The 15,365-nt window shown below is 43.1% G+C and overlaps 1 protein-coding gene across 1 annotated transcript in view; it reads right to left on the bottom strand.

Moving 5' to 3' along the window:
* Positions 1-316: 316 nt before the first annotated feature.
* The window catches only part of LOC109899156 (Usher syndrome type-1G protein homolog), a 33,640-nt gene continuing 18,591 nt past the window's right edge, over positions 317-15,365 (bottom strand). Inside the window, exons 3-6 of the mRNA XM_020494214.2 lie at positions 6,314-6,544; positions 5,917-6,078; positions 4,937-5,661; positions 317-1,454 (exon numbers count right to left, since the gene is read on the bottom strand). Of these exons, the coding sequence (XP_020349803.1) occupies positions 4,939-5,661; positions 5,917-6,078; positions 6,314-6,544 (1,116 nt within the window). The 3' untranslated portion in view covers positions 317-1,454; positions 4,937-4,938. The remainder of the gene's footprint in view (positions 1,455-4,936; positions 5,662-5,916; positions 6,079-6,313; positions 6,545-15,365) is intronic.

Raw genomic sequence — 15,365 nt, 5'->3', positions numbered from 1 at the left:
TTTTGCCATCATACAAACTGAGGTAGCAGACTGTGAACATTAATATTTGTGTCATTCTCAAAACTTTTGGCCACGACTGTACATACAGGACCCAGGGGACATAGAAGCAATAGGCTATCAGACAGACTTTCATTCATCCCTCTAGTCTACATCAACTCTGTGTTGTTCTATTCCTAACATGAGCTGTCAGTCATGTTATCACAATGTAACACTAGTGACAGAAACAGCAGGGAAGACCTATCCAGCTGAACCATCGTTGCAGTTGTAGTTGCAATTACCAAGATATTAACAATCAGTGTCAAAAAAGTAACTTTCATTAATTGTAATAAAGGTTTTATTATAACTGTTATGTGTGAGAGTACATCCAAACATGACTTATCATTGAAGTTACATTCAAACACATTCATGCACAGTCATACACATCAGTCAACAGGCAGTCCTCTTGTGAAACACTATACCCCGGGGTTGGAGCCCCTCAGCAAACCCCAGATAACATTTACCTTAGCACAGACAGAATGCATTACAAATAGCACCCTGTTCACTATATAGTGCATAGGGAACCCTAAGGGCACTGGTCAAAATAAGTGCACAACATAAGGGATAGGGTACTTTTGGGATGAAGACACAGACAGACTGACTGACAGATAATCTCACGGAACCATGTTCCAGTATATTCATTAAAAACACAAACTCTCCTTAAAAACAGAAATGTGTATCTGTCTCAAATGGCACCCTATTCCCTACATAGTGCACTACTTTTGACCAGAACCATATGGACCCTGGTCAAAAGTAGTGCACTATGTAGGGAATAGGGTGCCATTTGGGACATACCCACATTTCTGTTTTTAAGGACACTGTATTGGGAATAGGGTGCCTTTTAAGACATTGTAGTCTGGGCATGGGCATCCTAGCGTCTTAGCTAACTGTAGTACCATTATTATACACAGTAAAGTAACAAAACTGTACAATAACGTCTGTAATAAACAATAAATTAAACATTTTCTATAAATAATAAATAACATTACACGTTTGCACAAATATACAGACAAAACATTATGAAATATTCACTTGCAAATGGAATACAACATTACATATGGGCAACGTGAGTGCATCAGTGAGTGGAGAGAATAATTCCTAATCACAAGGTTGTGTGCCAGTGATAGCATGTGTGTGGGCACAGTCCCATGACACCCGTGGCCCTACCAGACCATTTGGCCATGTGACTAAAGATGTCCTCTCATGCACAGCACCAGAACACTGGGGACTCTACCAGACCCAGTGTAATCTTCTCTATGTCCCAAGGCAGGGAGCAACGTCCCTGGGTATACAGGCATCAGAACCAGGCTCTGTGGATCATAACACCATCTCATAACTAGAACTGATCCAGACATTCACTGCCAAGTCTAGGTCTCCTGTGTCATCTTGAATGACAGTAAAGGATCTTTGCTCTGTGACTGAAACAAAAGAAAACATGTACAGTATTATATAATCAATGTAGAAATCATAGAAGACTTCTACTATAATAGCTTATTTAGTATATATAATAGCCTATTTCAATAGTAAGTATTCGGCGCATGTGACAAATAAAATTTGATTTGAGCTGAAGTCCTAAATGATATAATTTTGCCATGCTGTGGTGTAGTTTTACTGCTCTCCACTAGATGGCCCCATTCATCTACATCCACACACATAGGTAGGAATTCTGCTAGTACTGACCCAAGAGTAAAGAATAGATACAAATCAATTCACTTGCTGTACTGTCAGTCTGTAGTGTCTGCTAAGTGGCCTATATTATATTATTATAATGTAATTATTATAATTATTATAATGTATATATAGTGATATACATATATACAGTATATCACAAAAGTGAGTACACCCCTCACATTTTAGTAAATATTTGAGTATATCTTTTCATGTGACAACACTGAAGAAATGACACTCTGCTACAATGTAAAGCAGTGAGTGTACAGCTTGTATAACCGTGTAAATTTACTGTCCCCTCAAAATAACTCAACATACAGCCATTAATGTCTAAACCGCTGGCAACAAAAGTGAGTACACCCCTAAGTGAAAATGTCCAAATTGGGCCCAATTAGCCAATTAGCCATTTCCCCTCCCGGTGTCATGTGACTTGTTAGTGTTACAAGGTCTCAGGTGTGAATGGGGAGCAGGTGTGTTAAATTTGGTGTCATCGCTCTCACACTCCCTCATACTGACTGGTCACTGGAAGTTCAACATGGCACCTCATGGCAAAGAACTCTCTGAGGATCTGAAAAAAAGAATTGTTGCTCTACATAAAGATGGCCTGGGCTATAAGAAGATTGCTAAGACCCTGAAACTGAGCTGCAGCACGGTGGCCAAGACCATATAGAGGTTTAACTGGACAGTTTCCACTCAGAACAGGCCTCGCCATGGTCGACCAAAGAAGTTGAGTGCACGTGCTCAGCGTCATATCCAGAGGTTGTCTTTGGGAAATAGACGTATGAGTGCTGACAGCATTGCTGCAGAGGTTGAAGGGGTGGGGGGTCAGCCTGTCAGTGCTCAGACCATACGCCGTACACTGCATCAAATTGGTCTGCATGGCTGTCGTCCCAGAAGGAAGCCTCTTCTAAAGATGATGCACAAGAAAGCCCGCAAACAGTTTGCTGAAGACAAGCAGACTAAGGACATGGATTACTGGAACCATGTCCTGTGGTCTGATGAGACCAAGATAAACTTATTTGGTTCAGATGGTGACAAGCGTGTGTGGCGGCAACCAGGTGAGGAGTACAAAGACAAGTGTGTCTTGCCTACAGTCAAGCATGGTGGTGGGAGTGTCATGGTCTGGGGCTGCATGAGTGCTGCCGGCACTGGGGAGCTACAGTTCATTGAGGGAACCATGAATGCCAACATGTACTGTGACATACTGAAGCAGAGCATGATCCCCTCCCTTCGGAGACTGGGCCGCAGGGCAGTATTCCAACATGATAATGACCCCAAACACACCTCCAAGACGACCACTGCCTTGCTAAAGAAGCTAAGGCTCAAGGTGATGGACTGGCCAAGCATGTCTCCAGACCTAAACCCTATTGAGCATCTGTGGGGCATCCTTAAACGGAAGGTGGAGGAGTGCAAGGTCTCTAACATCCACCAGCTCTGTGATGTCATCATGGAGGAGTGGAAGAGGACTCCAGTGGCTACCTGTGAAGCTCTGGTGAACTCTCTGGCAACCTGTGAAGCTCTGGTGAAAATGGTGGCCACACAAAATATTGACACTTTGGGCCCAATTTGGACATTTTCACTTAGGGGTGTACTCACTTTTGTTGCCAGCGGTTTAGACATTAATGGCTGTGTGAGTTATTTTGAGGGGACAGCAAATGTACACTGTTATACAAGCTGTACACTCACTACTTTACATTGTAGCAAAGTGTAATTTCTTCAATGTTGTCACATGAAAAGATATACTCAAATATTTACTCAAATGTGAGGGGTGTACTCACTATTGTGATATACTGTATATATATATATACACAATATGAGGTTGGAATAATACTGTGAAATTGTGAAAATGTCCTGTTAGTGTAAACGTGTCCGCATACTAGGTTTGGTTTGCTCTTCACAGAACTCGGCTAGGCGAAGTTAAAATACCATATCTTGAAAAACGAGTAATAGTACTATTTGTCTATCTTGACATGCCATAACCAGCATACACAGCATTCCTCAAAATAGTCTAAGATAACTCAAGAAATCTGTCATTAATTTTGACATTTTTGCAGAGGAGATCTTTTAAATTTTCCATCTAACTAAGATGTTTGAGTATACTTCAAGTTAAAAAATGTGCAGGAAAACGAGTCGTCTCTCATTGAATGACAACAAACACTTGATTGAAGAATCCCTACTGTTGACCAATCCCGATGAAGGGGTGTAAACTTCGGCTACAAAACTTCAGCTTGCCTTGAGAAAATGTTTTGTGTGCACAAACAGACCAAAAAAACCTTGCCGTAGAACAAAACCAACAAAATCGTCACAAAATGTTGTCATAATATATGCATGCACGGTTTCGGCTGGGAAGCATGCGGACGCCTTAAGAGCTGTTTGAAATGTCAGCCTGTTTTGGTGGGATGTAGTTTAGGCTTGTCACGCCCTGGTCTAAGTATTTTGTGTTTTTCTTCATGTATTGGGTCAGGCCAGGGTGTGGCATGGAGTTTTTGTATTGTGGTGTGTTTTGTCTTGGGGTTTTGGTGTGTATGTATTGGGATTGTAGCTAGTGGGGTTATCTAGCAAGGTCTATGGCTGTCTGGAGTGGTTCTCAATCAGAGGCAGGTGTTTATCGTTGTCTCTGATTGGGAACCATATTTAGGCAGCCATATTCTTTGAGTTTGTCGTGGGTGATTGTCCTTAGTGTCCTTGTTCCTGTCTATGCGTTAGTTTTCACTAGTATAGGCTGTTTCGGTTTTCGTTACGTTCTTTGTTTTTGTAGTGTTTGTATTATTTTGTGTTTCGTTTTTTGTTCTCTCTCATGGATCGCAATCTACACGCTGCATTTTGGTCCGACTATCCTTCACACCTAGAAAACCGTAACAAGGCTTGACTGGTGGCATCGCTAATAGACCAATAAGAAAGAGAGTTCTAAACCTCTCTGCCAATTAGCTAGTTTTCAGACTTCCTCTTCCCACTCCCAGACAGTCCCAACAAAATTATTGCTTGAGAAATTGCTCTTGCTAAGAAACTATTTGTTTACTTTTTGACCATTTGATTGAAAACAATCACAGTAAGGTACTTAATTTTTTACCAGAAATTATTTTATATTGAGATTTAAAAAAAGGCCTTTAAAGAATCTACTGTACAGACCTTCAAAGCTCAGTGTTCTTGATTCCCTCTATTGTTTGAGGCATGTGTAGGCTATCAAAATAAGGTGCTTTGCCTGTCATAGAATTCATGAAGTAATACTGACCATCAGAGATCAGTGTCCTCGATGCCCTCTGGTTCCTCCAGGGTGTCCAACCGTCTCTTACAGGCCTCTAGTAGCTTCTTCCTGGGTCCCAGGGGGATGTGTATGGAGGTCAGGTCCTGGTCCGAGCAGAGCAGTAGGGCCTCCAGGTCGATTTTCTCCTTCCTGAAGATGGGCATGAACTCCCCCAGGCCCTGGGAGGCCAGGAAGGTCTCCAGTGGGCCGTTTTCAGGCTCCAGCTCCTCGTCCAGGCCCACATCAGCCTCCTCCCAGGGCAGCTCCTGTAGGTGCCTCTCCTGGAGGCTCAGGGCACTGCCGATGCTGCCTATCTCTATTGCATCGTCCAGGCTGGGCTGGCGACGTGGGAGGTGGCCACGGAGACGAACGTTAGGGGCCCGGCCTACAGGTTCACTGACAGCCACAAAACCCTTGTCCCGGGCTCCGATCCCGAAGAGACCGCCGGATACGTAGTTCCGTCGGAACACCATGGTTCCGAGACCTGGCCGGGTGAACAAAGAGTCGCGGCCTGAGTCTGCGCTGATCTCAGAGTAGGCTGTCTCGTGAAGGCCCGGGTCGCTTATGGCACGGGAAATGTGGGAGATGGTGTCCGCATGGTCGTCATCATAATCGTCATGGTCATCGTCATGGTAATCGTGGTTGTTGCCGTGGTGAGGGAACATGTCCCGGATGTTGAGACGCGAGCGATCCTTGGAGTTGGCATAGGTGCCCTGTTGAAGGAACATTAATGAATAGGAACCCATTTTATTTTTTCCATTTCACCTTTATTTAACCAGGTAAGCTAGTTGAGAACAATTTTAATGGCGCGAACCCAGGTTTCCTCACTAAGCCTGTGGAAAATGTAATGGGTTCTCCCATTTAATGTTTGGGAGCATAGTGTTTATTTTTCTAAATTGTATTTTCCGTTAGTCAGAACCTCACCAACTGTTTTGGGTGTTGTGTCTCTACCTAGCTACTTATTTTACCTGCTTGAGGAACATAACGTCCTGGCCAAGCTGAAGGCCAGACAGCGAGCGTACACTCTTCCTCCCATCCTCGTAGATCTTGAAGGTGCCGTCCACCTGTTTCTTCTTCTCTAGCTTCTTCTTAATCTTGGTCCTACCCTTGGCTGTGGAGTGAAGAGTGGCCTATAGAGAGAGAGGATTGCACAGATCGAAATGTGGACTCAGAAGAGGACATTAACACAGATCATTTACAAAATGTAAAGCAAGACATTTGAATAATGCTGACATTTCCAGAGCTTACTCAGGAACGAAAAACAATATCAAATAATTTACTCAAACTGCCGTTGACTATCAAAATAATAGGAAATGCATTCATGAGAAATTGACAGTGAAGTAGCAAGGAAGAAATGCTTTTGACCTGTGAGTATGGCATATTGGAAGTGAGAGTGTTGAACTGAGGAAGTTTGCGGTTTAGCGTGCTGCTGCTGTTATAACTAGTGAAGCTCATGGCATCTGAGTTATCCGACGCTACACTCTCCTTCAAGAACTTCCTCTCCATCCGCTGGTGGTGTTTCTGCTGCATCTTCACACAGTCCTTTATCCTCCTCTCCGCCATGCGGAATGCTCTGTCTTTCAGCTTGCTCACCAGCTTATAGGAACGGTAGATTTATTTATTCACAATTTAAAATTCTACAAATACCACCATAGCAGTTTGCATGCGGCAGTGGAATTGACTACAATTTAAAAAACAATTTAAATATAATATATTTTTTAACAACCTACTGATTCAAAATATGCATTTAGTAGTCTCAATAAAGATGGAATAGGACTCTTCCTGCATATGTTCCTTCACAGCTAATTCTCCAGTGTTAAAAATAAACAAAATGAACAATGTTAAATCAACATTGAAAGTGTTGAGTCTGTGGATCCATATAGACCCCGTAAGAGTGTTTCACACTGCTTAGTGTAAAGCCTTATTCAAATACTTCCCAGAGTGCATTGCCTTTCAAGTAAATTGTGAAGTTACCACCCATGACTATATTTGTTAGTGACAGAGAGATGACGGTTGCATTCATCTACCTTTAGTCCTATGGACTTCATCAGGTGAGATCCTAAGCTAATATGTTAATGTAATTTTAAAAAATAAGTGTTTCATAAGGCCTATTTTGAGGACCTAGTTTTTGCCTAATACAGGGGAATGAAACTCATAGCATCACTTTCAACAAAAACCACACCCTTTAATATCATATTTCCCAGCATTCTCTTTTGCAGGTATATTTTTATAATTGTTTTTTGAATGTCTGTTTGTGCATGTACATTGATTGATTGGTTAATTCATTAATTGATCGTATGCTACTCAAATATAAATTACCCAGAAAATAATCTAAACTAATCCAATATGTTACGTGGACTTATTTTACCCGTTAATGAAACAGTTGTTCCAGTTTATATGGTTTAGGTAGTCTCATAGCTTAGTCTATAAAACAGAGTGCGTGACAAGAAGGGAATGACATACAGTTGAAGTCAGAAGTTTACATACACCTTTACCTTCAATATATCCACTTAATTTTCTTCTCATGATGCCATTTATTTTGTGAAGTGCACCAGTCCCTCCTGCACAACATGAGGCTGCCACCCCCATGCTTCACGGTTGGGATGGTGTTCTTTGGCTTGCAAACATCCCCTTTTTTCTCCAAACATAATGGTCATTATGGCCGAACAGTTCTATTTTTGTTTCATCAGACCAGAGGACATTTCTCCAGAGAGTACGATCTTTGTCCCCATGTGCAGTTGCAAAATGTAGTCTGGCTTTTTTATAGCGGTTTTGGAGCTGTGGCTTCTTCCTTGCTGAACGGCCTTTCAGGTTATGTCGATATAGGACTCGTTTTACTGTAGATATAGATACTTTTGTACCCGTTTCCTCCAGCATCTTCACAAGGTCCTTTGCTGTTGTTCTGGGATTGATTTGCACTTTCTGCACCAACAAGATATTAACAAGAAATGTGTGGAGTGGCTGAAAAACTAGTTTTAATGACTCCAACCTAAGTGTATTTAAACTTCAGACTTTAACTGTATTATGTGTGTATATGGCAATCAAAGATGCCGTAGCAGTGCAGACATGTTTGTAATTGTTTGTAAATGTTTGTAAATGTTTTTTTTGTTGTTGTCTGTTTCTTATATATTTCAAATCTCTTTTTCCATTTTTAAATGAAATATACCATCTGGCAACCCGACTCACCCAATGTGAAACGGATCTGCTATTTTTAGACCATATAGCTATTACCTCCATTGGAAGCTAGCCATCAGATGCTAACCAGCTAATTAGCTACTAGCTATTAAGTCATTGTTAGCCACTGCTAGCGGCCTTTACCTTTAGCTCAGACACCAGCCGCATTTAGCCTGGATAATACCCGCCAGTCTGCACAGCGCGATGTCAACCCTGAGCATACTGGACTGCTTTTCTCCACTACATCACCAGATTCCTGCCGTAGCTCTGGACCATTACTCCATATCATCGCAGCGAGCTAGCTGCTACCGAGTGGCCCAGCCCCAAAGCTAGCCTTGAGCCAGGCCCATCTCCCGGCCTGCTCAGTGGACCCTATGGTCACTCGGATACACAGCTGATGCCTCCCTGACTCATCACTAACACGACTGGAGGCCACTCTACCAACAGATTCCTGCCGTAAGCTCTGGACCTTTGCATCGGATCATCGCAGCTAGCTAGCTGCTACCAAGTGGCTATAGTGGCTAACACCCTTGTCCCAAAGCAAGCACCAGTTAGCCTCAAGCCAGGCGCATCCCTCGGCTAGCAAACAAAATTACTCCAGGTACAATATCTCTTTTGCCAATTGGCCTGGACCCTTTGTCGACACGGAGTCCCGCCGATGCATTACGTCTGCCGACCTAATTCCATCCGTTGTGCCCTCAACCGGCCTTTGCTGGACGTCGGTGAAGACGCTTCTGCTAGCCCCGGCCTGCTATCTTCATGTACGCCGTGTCTCCCGCTTGCTAGCGTAGTAACGACTACCTAACGGCTTCCCTGTTTCATCTATTGCTGTTCACTGGACCCTGGCTACAGAGCTGATGCCTGCTGGACTGTTCATTAAATCACGGTACTCCATTTAGTTTATTTTGTTTATCTGTCGGCCCCAGCCTCGAACTCAGGCCCTGTTAACTGACCCTCTCTGCCCATTCATCACCATTTTACCTGTTGTTGTCTTAGCTGATTAGCAGTTGTTGTCTTACCCGTTGTTGTCTTAGCTAGCTCTCCCAATCAACACCTGTGATTGCTTTATGCCTCGCTTTATGTCTCTCTCAAATGTCAATATGCCTTGTATACTGTTGTTTAGGGTAGTTATCAATGTTTTATTTTACTGAGGAGCCCCTAGCCCCACTCAACATGCCTCAGATACCTCTTTTGTCCCACCTCCCACACATTCCATGACATAACTAGTATGTCCAGAGATGCAACCTGTCTTATCGTCACTCAATGCCTGGGATTACCTCCACTGTACCAGCACCCTACCATACCCATCTGTACATTATGCCCTGAATCTATCCTACCACGCCCAGAAATCTGCTCCTTTAATTCTCTGTCCGTACCCTCATCCTACTCCTCCTCTGTTCCTTGGGTGATGTAGAGGTTAACCCAGGCCCTGTGTGTCCCCAGGCGCTCTCATTTTTTTACTTCTGTAACCGTAAAAGCCTTGGTTTCATGCATGTTAACATCAGAAGCCTCCTCCCTAAGTTTGTTTTACTCACTGCTTTAGCACACTCCTCCAACCCTGATGTCCTTGCCGTGTCTGAATCCTGGCTTAGGAAGACGACCCAAAAATTTTGAGATATCCAGCCTAACTACATCATTTTCTGTCAAAATAGAACTGCCAAAGGGGAAGGAGTTGCAATCTACTGCAGAGATAGCAGGTCTATGCCCAAACAGTTCAAGCTTCTAATAAAAAAAATGTATCTCTCCAGAAACAAGTCTCACAATGTTTCCGCCTGTTATAGACCCCCCTCAGCTCCCATCTGTGCCCTGGACACCATATGTGAATTGATTGCCCACCATCTATCTTCAGAGTTCGTTCTGCTAGATGACCAAAACTGGGATATGCTTAACACCCCGGCCGTCCTACAATCTAAGCTAGATGCCCTCAATCTCACACATTATCAAGGAACCCACCAGGTACAACCCAAATCCGTAAACATGGGCACCCTCATAGATATTATCCTGACCAACTTTCCCTCCAAATACACCTCTGCTGGTTTCAATCAGGATCTCAGCCTCATTGCCTGCATCCATTATGGGTCCGCGGTCAAATGACCACCCCTCAAATGCTCCCTAAAACACTTCTGCGAACAGGCCTTTCTAATCGACCTGGCCCGGTTATCGTGGAAGGATATTGACCTCATCCTGTCAGTAGAGGATGCCTGATTGTTCTTTAAAAGTAATTTCCTCACCATCTTAAATAAGCATGCCCCTTTCAAAAAATGTAGAACTAAGAACAGATATAGCTCTTGGTTCACTTCAGACCTGACTGCCCTCGACCAGCACAAAAACATCCTGTGGCGTTCTGCACTAGCATCAAATAGTCCCCGCGATATGCAACTTTTCAGGGAAGTCAGGAAGCAATATACACAGTCAGTTAGGAAAGCAAAGGCTAGCTTTTTCAAACAGAAATTTACATCCTGCAGCTCTAACTCCAAAAAGTTCTGGGACATTGTAAATGATATGGAGAAGAAGAGCACCTCCTCCCAGCTGCCCACTGCACTGAGGCTAGTTAATACTGTCACCACCGATAAATCCACAATAATCAAGCATTTCTCTACGGCTGGCCATGCTTCCCTCCTGGCTACCCCAACCCCGGCCAACAGCTCTGCACCCCCTGCAGCTACTTGCCCAAGCCTCCCCAGCTTCTCCTTCCCCCAAATCCAGATAGCTGATGTTCTAAAATAGCTGCAAAACCTGGACCCGTACTAATCAGCTGGGCTAGACAATCTGGACCCTCTCTTTCTAAAATTATCTGCTGCCATTGTTGCAAAACCTATTACTAGTCTGTTCAACCTCTTTCATATCGTCCGAGATTCCTAAAGATTGGAAAGCTGCCGTGGTCATCCCCCTCTTCAAATGGGGTGACACTCTAGACCCAATCTGTTACAGACCTATATCCATCCTGCCCTGCCTTACCAAAGTCTTTGAAAGACAAGTTAACAAGCAGATCACTGACCAGTTTGAATCCCACCGTACCTTCTCTGCTGTGCAATCCGGTTTCCAAGCTGGTCACGGGTGCACCTTAGCCACGCTCAAGGTACTAAACGATATCATAACCGCAAACAATAAAAGACAGTACTGTGCAGCCGTCTTCATCGACCTGGCCAAGGCTTTCGACTATGTCAATCACCACATTCTTATCGGCAGACTCAACAGTCTTGGTTTCTCAAATGACTGGTTCACCAACTACTTCTCAGATAAAGTTCAGTGTGTGAAATCGGAGGGCCTGTGGTATGGACCTCTGGCAGTCTCTATGGGGGTACCACAGGGTTCAATTCTCGGGCCGACCCTTTTCTCTGTATATATCAATGATGTCGCTCTTGCTGCGGGTGATTCCTTGATCCACCTATATGCAGATGACACCATTCTGTACAAATCTTGCCCTTCTTTGGACACCGTGTTAACAAACCTCCAAACGAGCTTCAATGCCATTCAACACTCTTTCCGTGGCCTCCAACTGCTCTTAACTTCTTCGATATAGGGGGCGCTCTTTCAATTTTGGGATGAAAAACGTTCCCGTTTTAAACAAGATATTTTGTCACGAAAATATACTCGACTATGCATATAATTGACAGCTTTGGAAAGAAAACACTCTGACGTTTCCAAAACCGCAAAGATATTGTCTGTGAGTGCCACAGAACTGATATTACCGAAAAAAAACAGATAAAAATACAATCAGGAAGTGCCGCATTTTTTAAAAACGCCTCATGGCAATGACTCCTTATATGGCTGTGGAGGAGCTAGGAGTCAGCTTAACTTTTCCACGTTTTCCCCAATGTGTCTGCAGCATTGTGACGTATTTGTAGGCATATCATTGGAAGATTGACCATAAGAGACTACATTTACCAGGTGGTCGCTTGGTGTCCTCCATCGCAATTATTGCGTAATCTCCAGCTGCAGTATTTTTCCGTTTTCTTCTGATGAGAAGCCAGCTGCCACCACTGATAGATTATCGAATAGATATGTGAAAAACACCTTGACGATTGATTCTAAACAACGTTTGCCATGTTTCTGTCGATATTATGGAGCTAATTTGGAAAAAAGTTCGGCGTTGTAAGTGACTGCATTTTCGGGTTTTTTTCTTAGCCAAACGTGATGAACAAAACGGAGCTATTTCTCTTACACAAATAATATTTTTGGAAAAAAATGAACATTTGCCATCTAACTGAGAGTCTCGTCATTGAAAATATCCGAAGTTCTTCAAAGGTAAATAGATTTTATTTGAATGCTTTTCTTGTTTTTGTGAAAATGTTGCCTGCTGAATGCTAGGCTTAATGCTATGCTAGGCTATTAATACTCTTACACAAATGCTTGTGTAGCTTTGGTTAAAGCATATTTTGAAAATCTGAGATGACAGTGTTGTTAACAAAAGGCTAAGCTTGTGTTTCAATATATTTATTTCATTTGCGATTTTCATGAATAGGAAACGTTGCGTTATGGTAATGTGCTTGAGGCTATGATTACGCTCCCGGATACAGGATTGCTCGACGCTAGAGGTTAAACGCTAGTAAAATGAAATGCATGCCCTTCAACCGATTACTGCACGCACCCGCCCGCCCGACTCGCATCATTACTCTGGTCGATTCTGACTTAGAATATGCGGACAACTACAAATACCTAGGTGTCTGGCTAGATTGTAAACTCTCCTTCCAGACTCATATTAAGCATCTCCAATCCAAAATTAAATATAGCATCGGCTTCCTATTTCGCAACAAATCATCCTTCACTCATGCCGCCAAACACACCCTCGTAAAACTGACTATCCTACCGATCCTTGACTTCGGCGATGTCATTTACAAAATAGCCTCCAACACTCTACTCAGCAAACTGGATGCAGTCTATTACAGTGCCATCCAGTTTGTCACCAAAGCCCCATATACTAGCCACCACTGCGACCTGTATGCTCTCATCGGCTGGCCCTCGCTTCACATTCGTAGAGTTGTTCAATAGGTGACATCTTAGGTAGGTTCCATTGTCCCTTGAGAGTCACCCTAATAACGTTTCGTAGTTGTAGGTAGCTAAAGAAGTCCCTGTTAGGCAAGTGGTATTTCTGTTTCAGCTGATCAAAAGACATAAGAACTCCCTCCTCATAACAATGTTCCAGAAGAGTGGTACCCTTATCAGACCATGGTCTAAAGTTACTATTCTGGAAAAACATAGGGATCAATCTATTGTTCCATAAAGGGGTTTTAGGGGAAAGGAATCCCCCTCGTCTGAACAGCTCATGCATTTTGCACCATGACAGGACAGAATGTAGAATTAAAGGGTTGTCTGTGATGGTTTTTATAGATTTTCTGTCCCGTTTGTAAAACAATTCTGCCCCAGTGTCATCATTTACCTCAAGCTTTTCAATGTTCAACCATGAGGGAGAGGGACCATTGTCAAACCTCTGAGCCAGAAACCTAGACTGTGCAGCCCAGTAGTACATTCTAAAATTGGGGAGGTTTAAGCCCCATTGACTGTAATCAAGGGTCAGTTTATCCAGGCCAACCCTAGGGGTTTTGCCGTGCCAGATAAACCGTCTGGTCAGCTTGTCGAGAGAGGAAAAAAATGCTGCGGGAACAGGGATAGGGAGAGATTGAAACAAATATAGAAATCTGGGCAGGACATTCATTTTAATTACATTGATTCTACCCAGTAGTGCGAGGTGAGTCCATCCATTTACAAAGGTCACCCTCCACCTTAGGCAACAAACTGGCCAGATTTAGTTTATAGAGGTTGATCAGATTACCATCCACCATTATGCCCAAATATGTGAAGCCCATAGGCAACCATCTAAAAGGAAACTTGTGCTTGATGGTATGATGGTCAAAGACAGACAACGGTAAGATTTAGCTTTTACCAAAATTGACCTTATATCCAGAGAAAGAACTTTAACACTGTAGTAGGACATGCAAGTGAGAGAGGGAGTGCTCCGGGTTGGTTAGAAATAAGATAAGGTTGTCCGCAAAAAGTTATAGTTTATGGGTACGGGGGCCCACCTCAAAGCCATGTATGTCAGGGCATGTTCTAATAGCCTCGGCCAACGGTTCGATGGCGAGGGCAAAGAGGTGGGGGCTAATTGGGCAACCTTGTCTGTTCCCCCTATAGAGAGGGAAAGAGGAGGAAGTAATCCCATTGGTAGCAATCCTAGCTTTAGGAGATTTGTAGAGTGATTTTATCAAATTTACAAACACAATACCTAAACCAAACTTTTCCAAGACACGAAAGAGGTACGGCCATTCAACCCTATCAAAGGCCTTTTCAGCATCGAGGGAGACTGCGACACTAGGTATTTTGTTTTTGTTAGCCAGATGAATTATATCAAAGAACCTTCTGAGATTATTGGAGGACAATCTATTAATTATGAAGCCAGTCTGATCTGGGTTGACCAACATGACTCCAGTCTCTTAGATAGCATCTTGGTGACCAGTTTACAATCTGTGTTAAGGAGAGATATTGGTCTATTTGAGGCGCACTTTAGCGGGTTTTTCCCTTTCTTGTGGATTACAGTAATCACTGCTTTCCTGGCTTTTTTAAGGGCACTCAGTTCCGCACCGTGTTTTCTCTTCAGCCCTTTAGTATAGGAAATGATCTGTCCCCCAAGATAGGCTTTCAATGTGTCCCAAAGAATGAAACTGTCAGGAGCGGAGGGTTTGTTTGTCAAAGTAAAAATATTGATCTGCTCTTTGATGAATGCACAAAATTCAGGTTGCTTTAGGAGTGTAGAATTTAGTCTCCAACTATATGCTCCATATACCTTGGTAGGAATTGATAATACCAGAGGAGAATGGTCACTAAGCAATCTGAGGAGATACTCGATATCTAACACTCTATGAAACAGTTGGGTCGATAGTAGAAAGTTATCTATGCGTGTGTGTGTCTTGTGTGGGTGTGAATAAAAAGAGATGTCCCTATCCTGTGGGTGCAACTGTCTCCAGATGTCTAGTAAATTGAGATCTTTCATGAATGACATGGTGAGCTTGCCGGCTTTGGTAAGAAGTGAGGATTTATCAGAGGACCTATCAAGAACTGTATCTAAAATCTAAAATCTCCTCCAACCAGTAGCCATCCTGGTGGTGCTTGAGCGACCTGAAGGAAGACATTCTGAATAAACATATGGTCATCGAAGTTATGAGCATAAATATTCAATAGGGTCCAAGACTTTGAAAACATATGCCCCTGCACCAAAACAAACCTGCCAGATGGATCAGAGATGGTG

Source organism: Oncorhynchus kisutch, linkage group LG11 (assembly GCF_002021735.2).
Source record: "Oncorhynchus kisutch isolate 150728-3 linkage group LG11, Okis_V2, whole genome shotgun sequence".
NCBI lineage: Eukaryota > Metazoa > Chordata > Actinopteri > Salmoniformes > Salmonidae > Oncorhynchus > Oncorhynchus kisutch.
The sequence above is the reverse complement of the archived record's forward strand: the minus strand, read 5'-3'. Positions and strand labels throughout refer to the sequence as shown.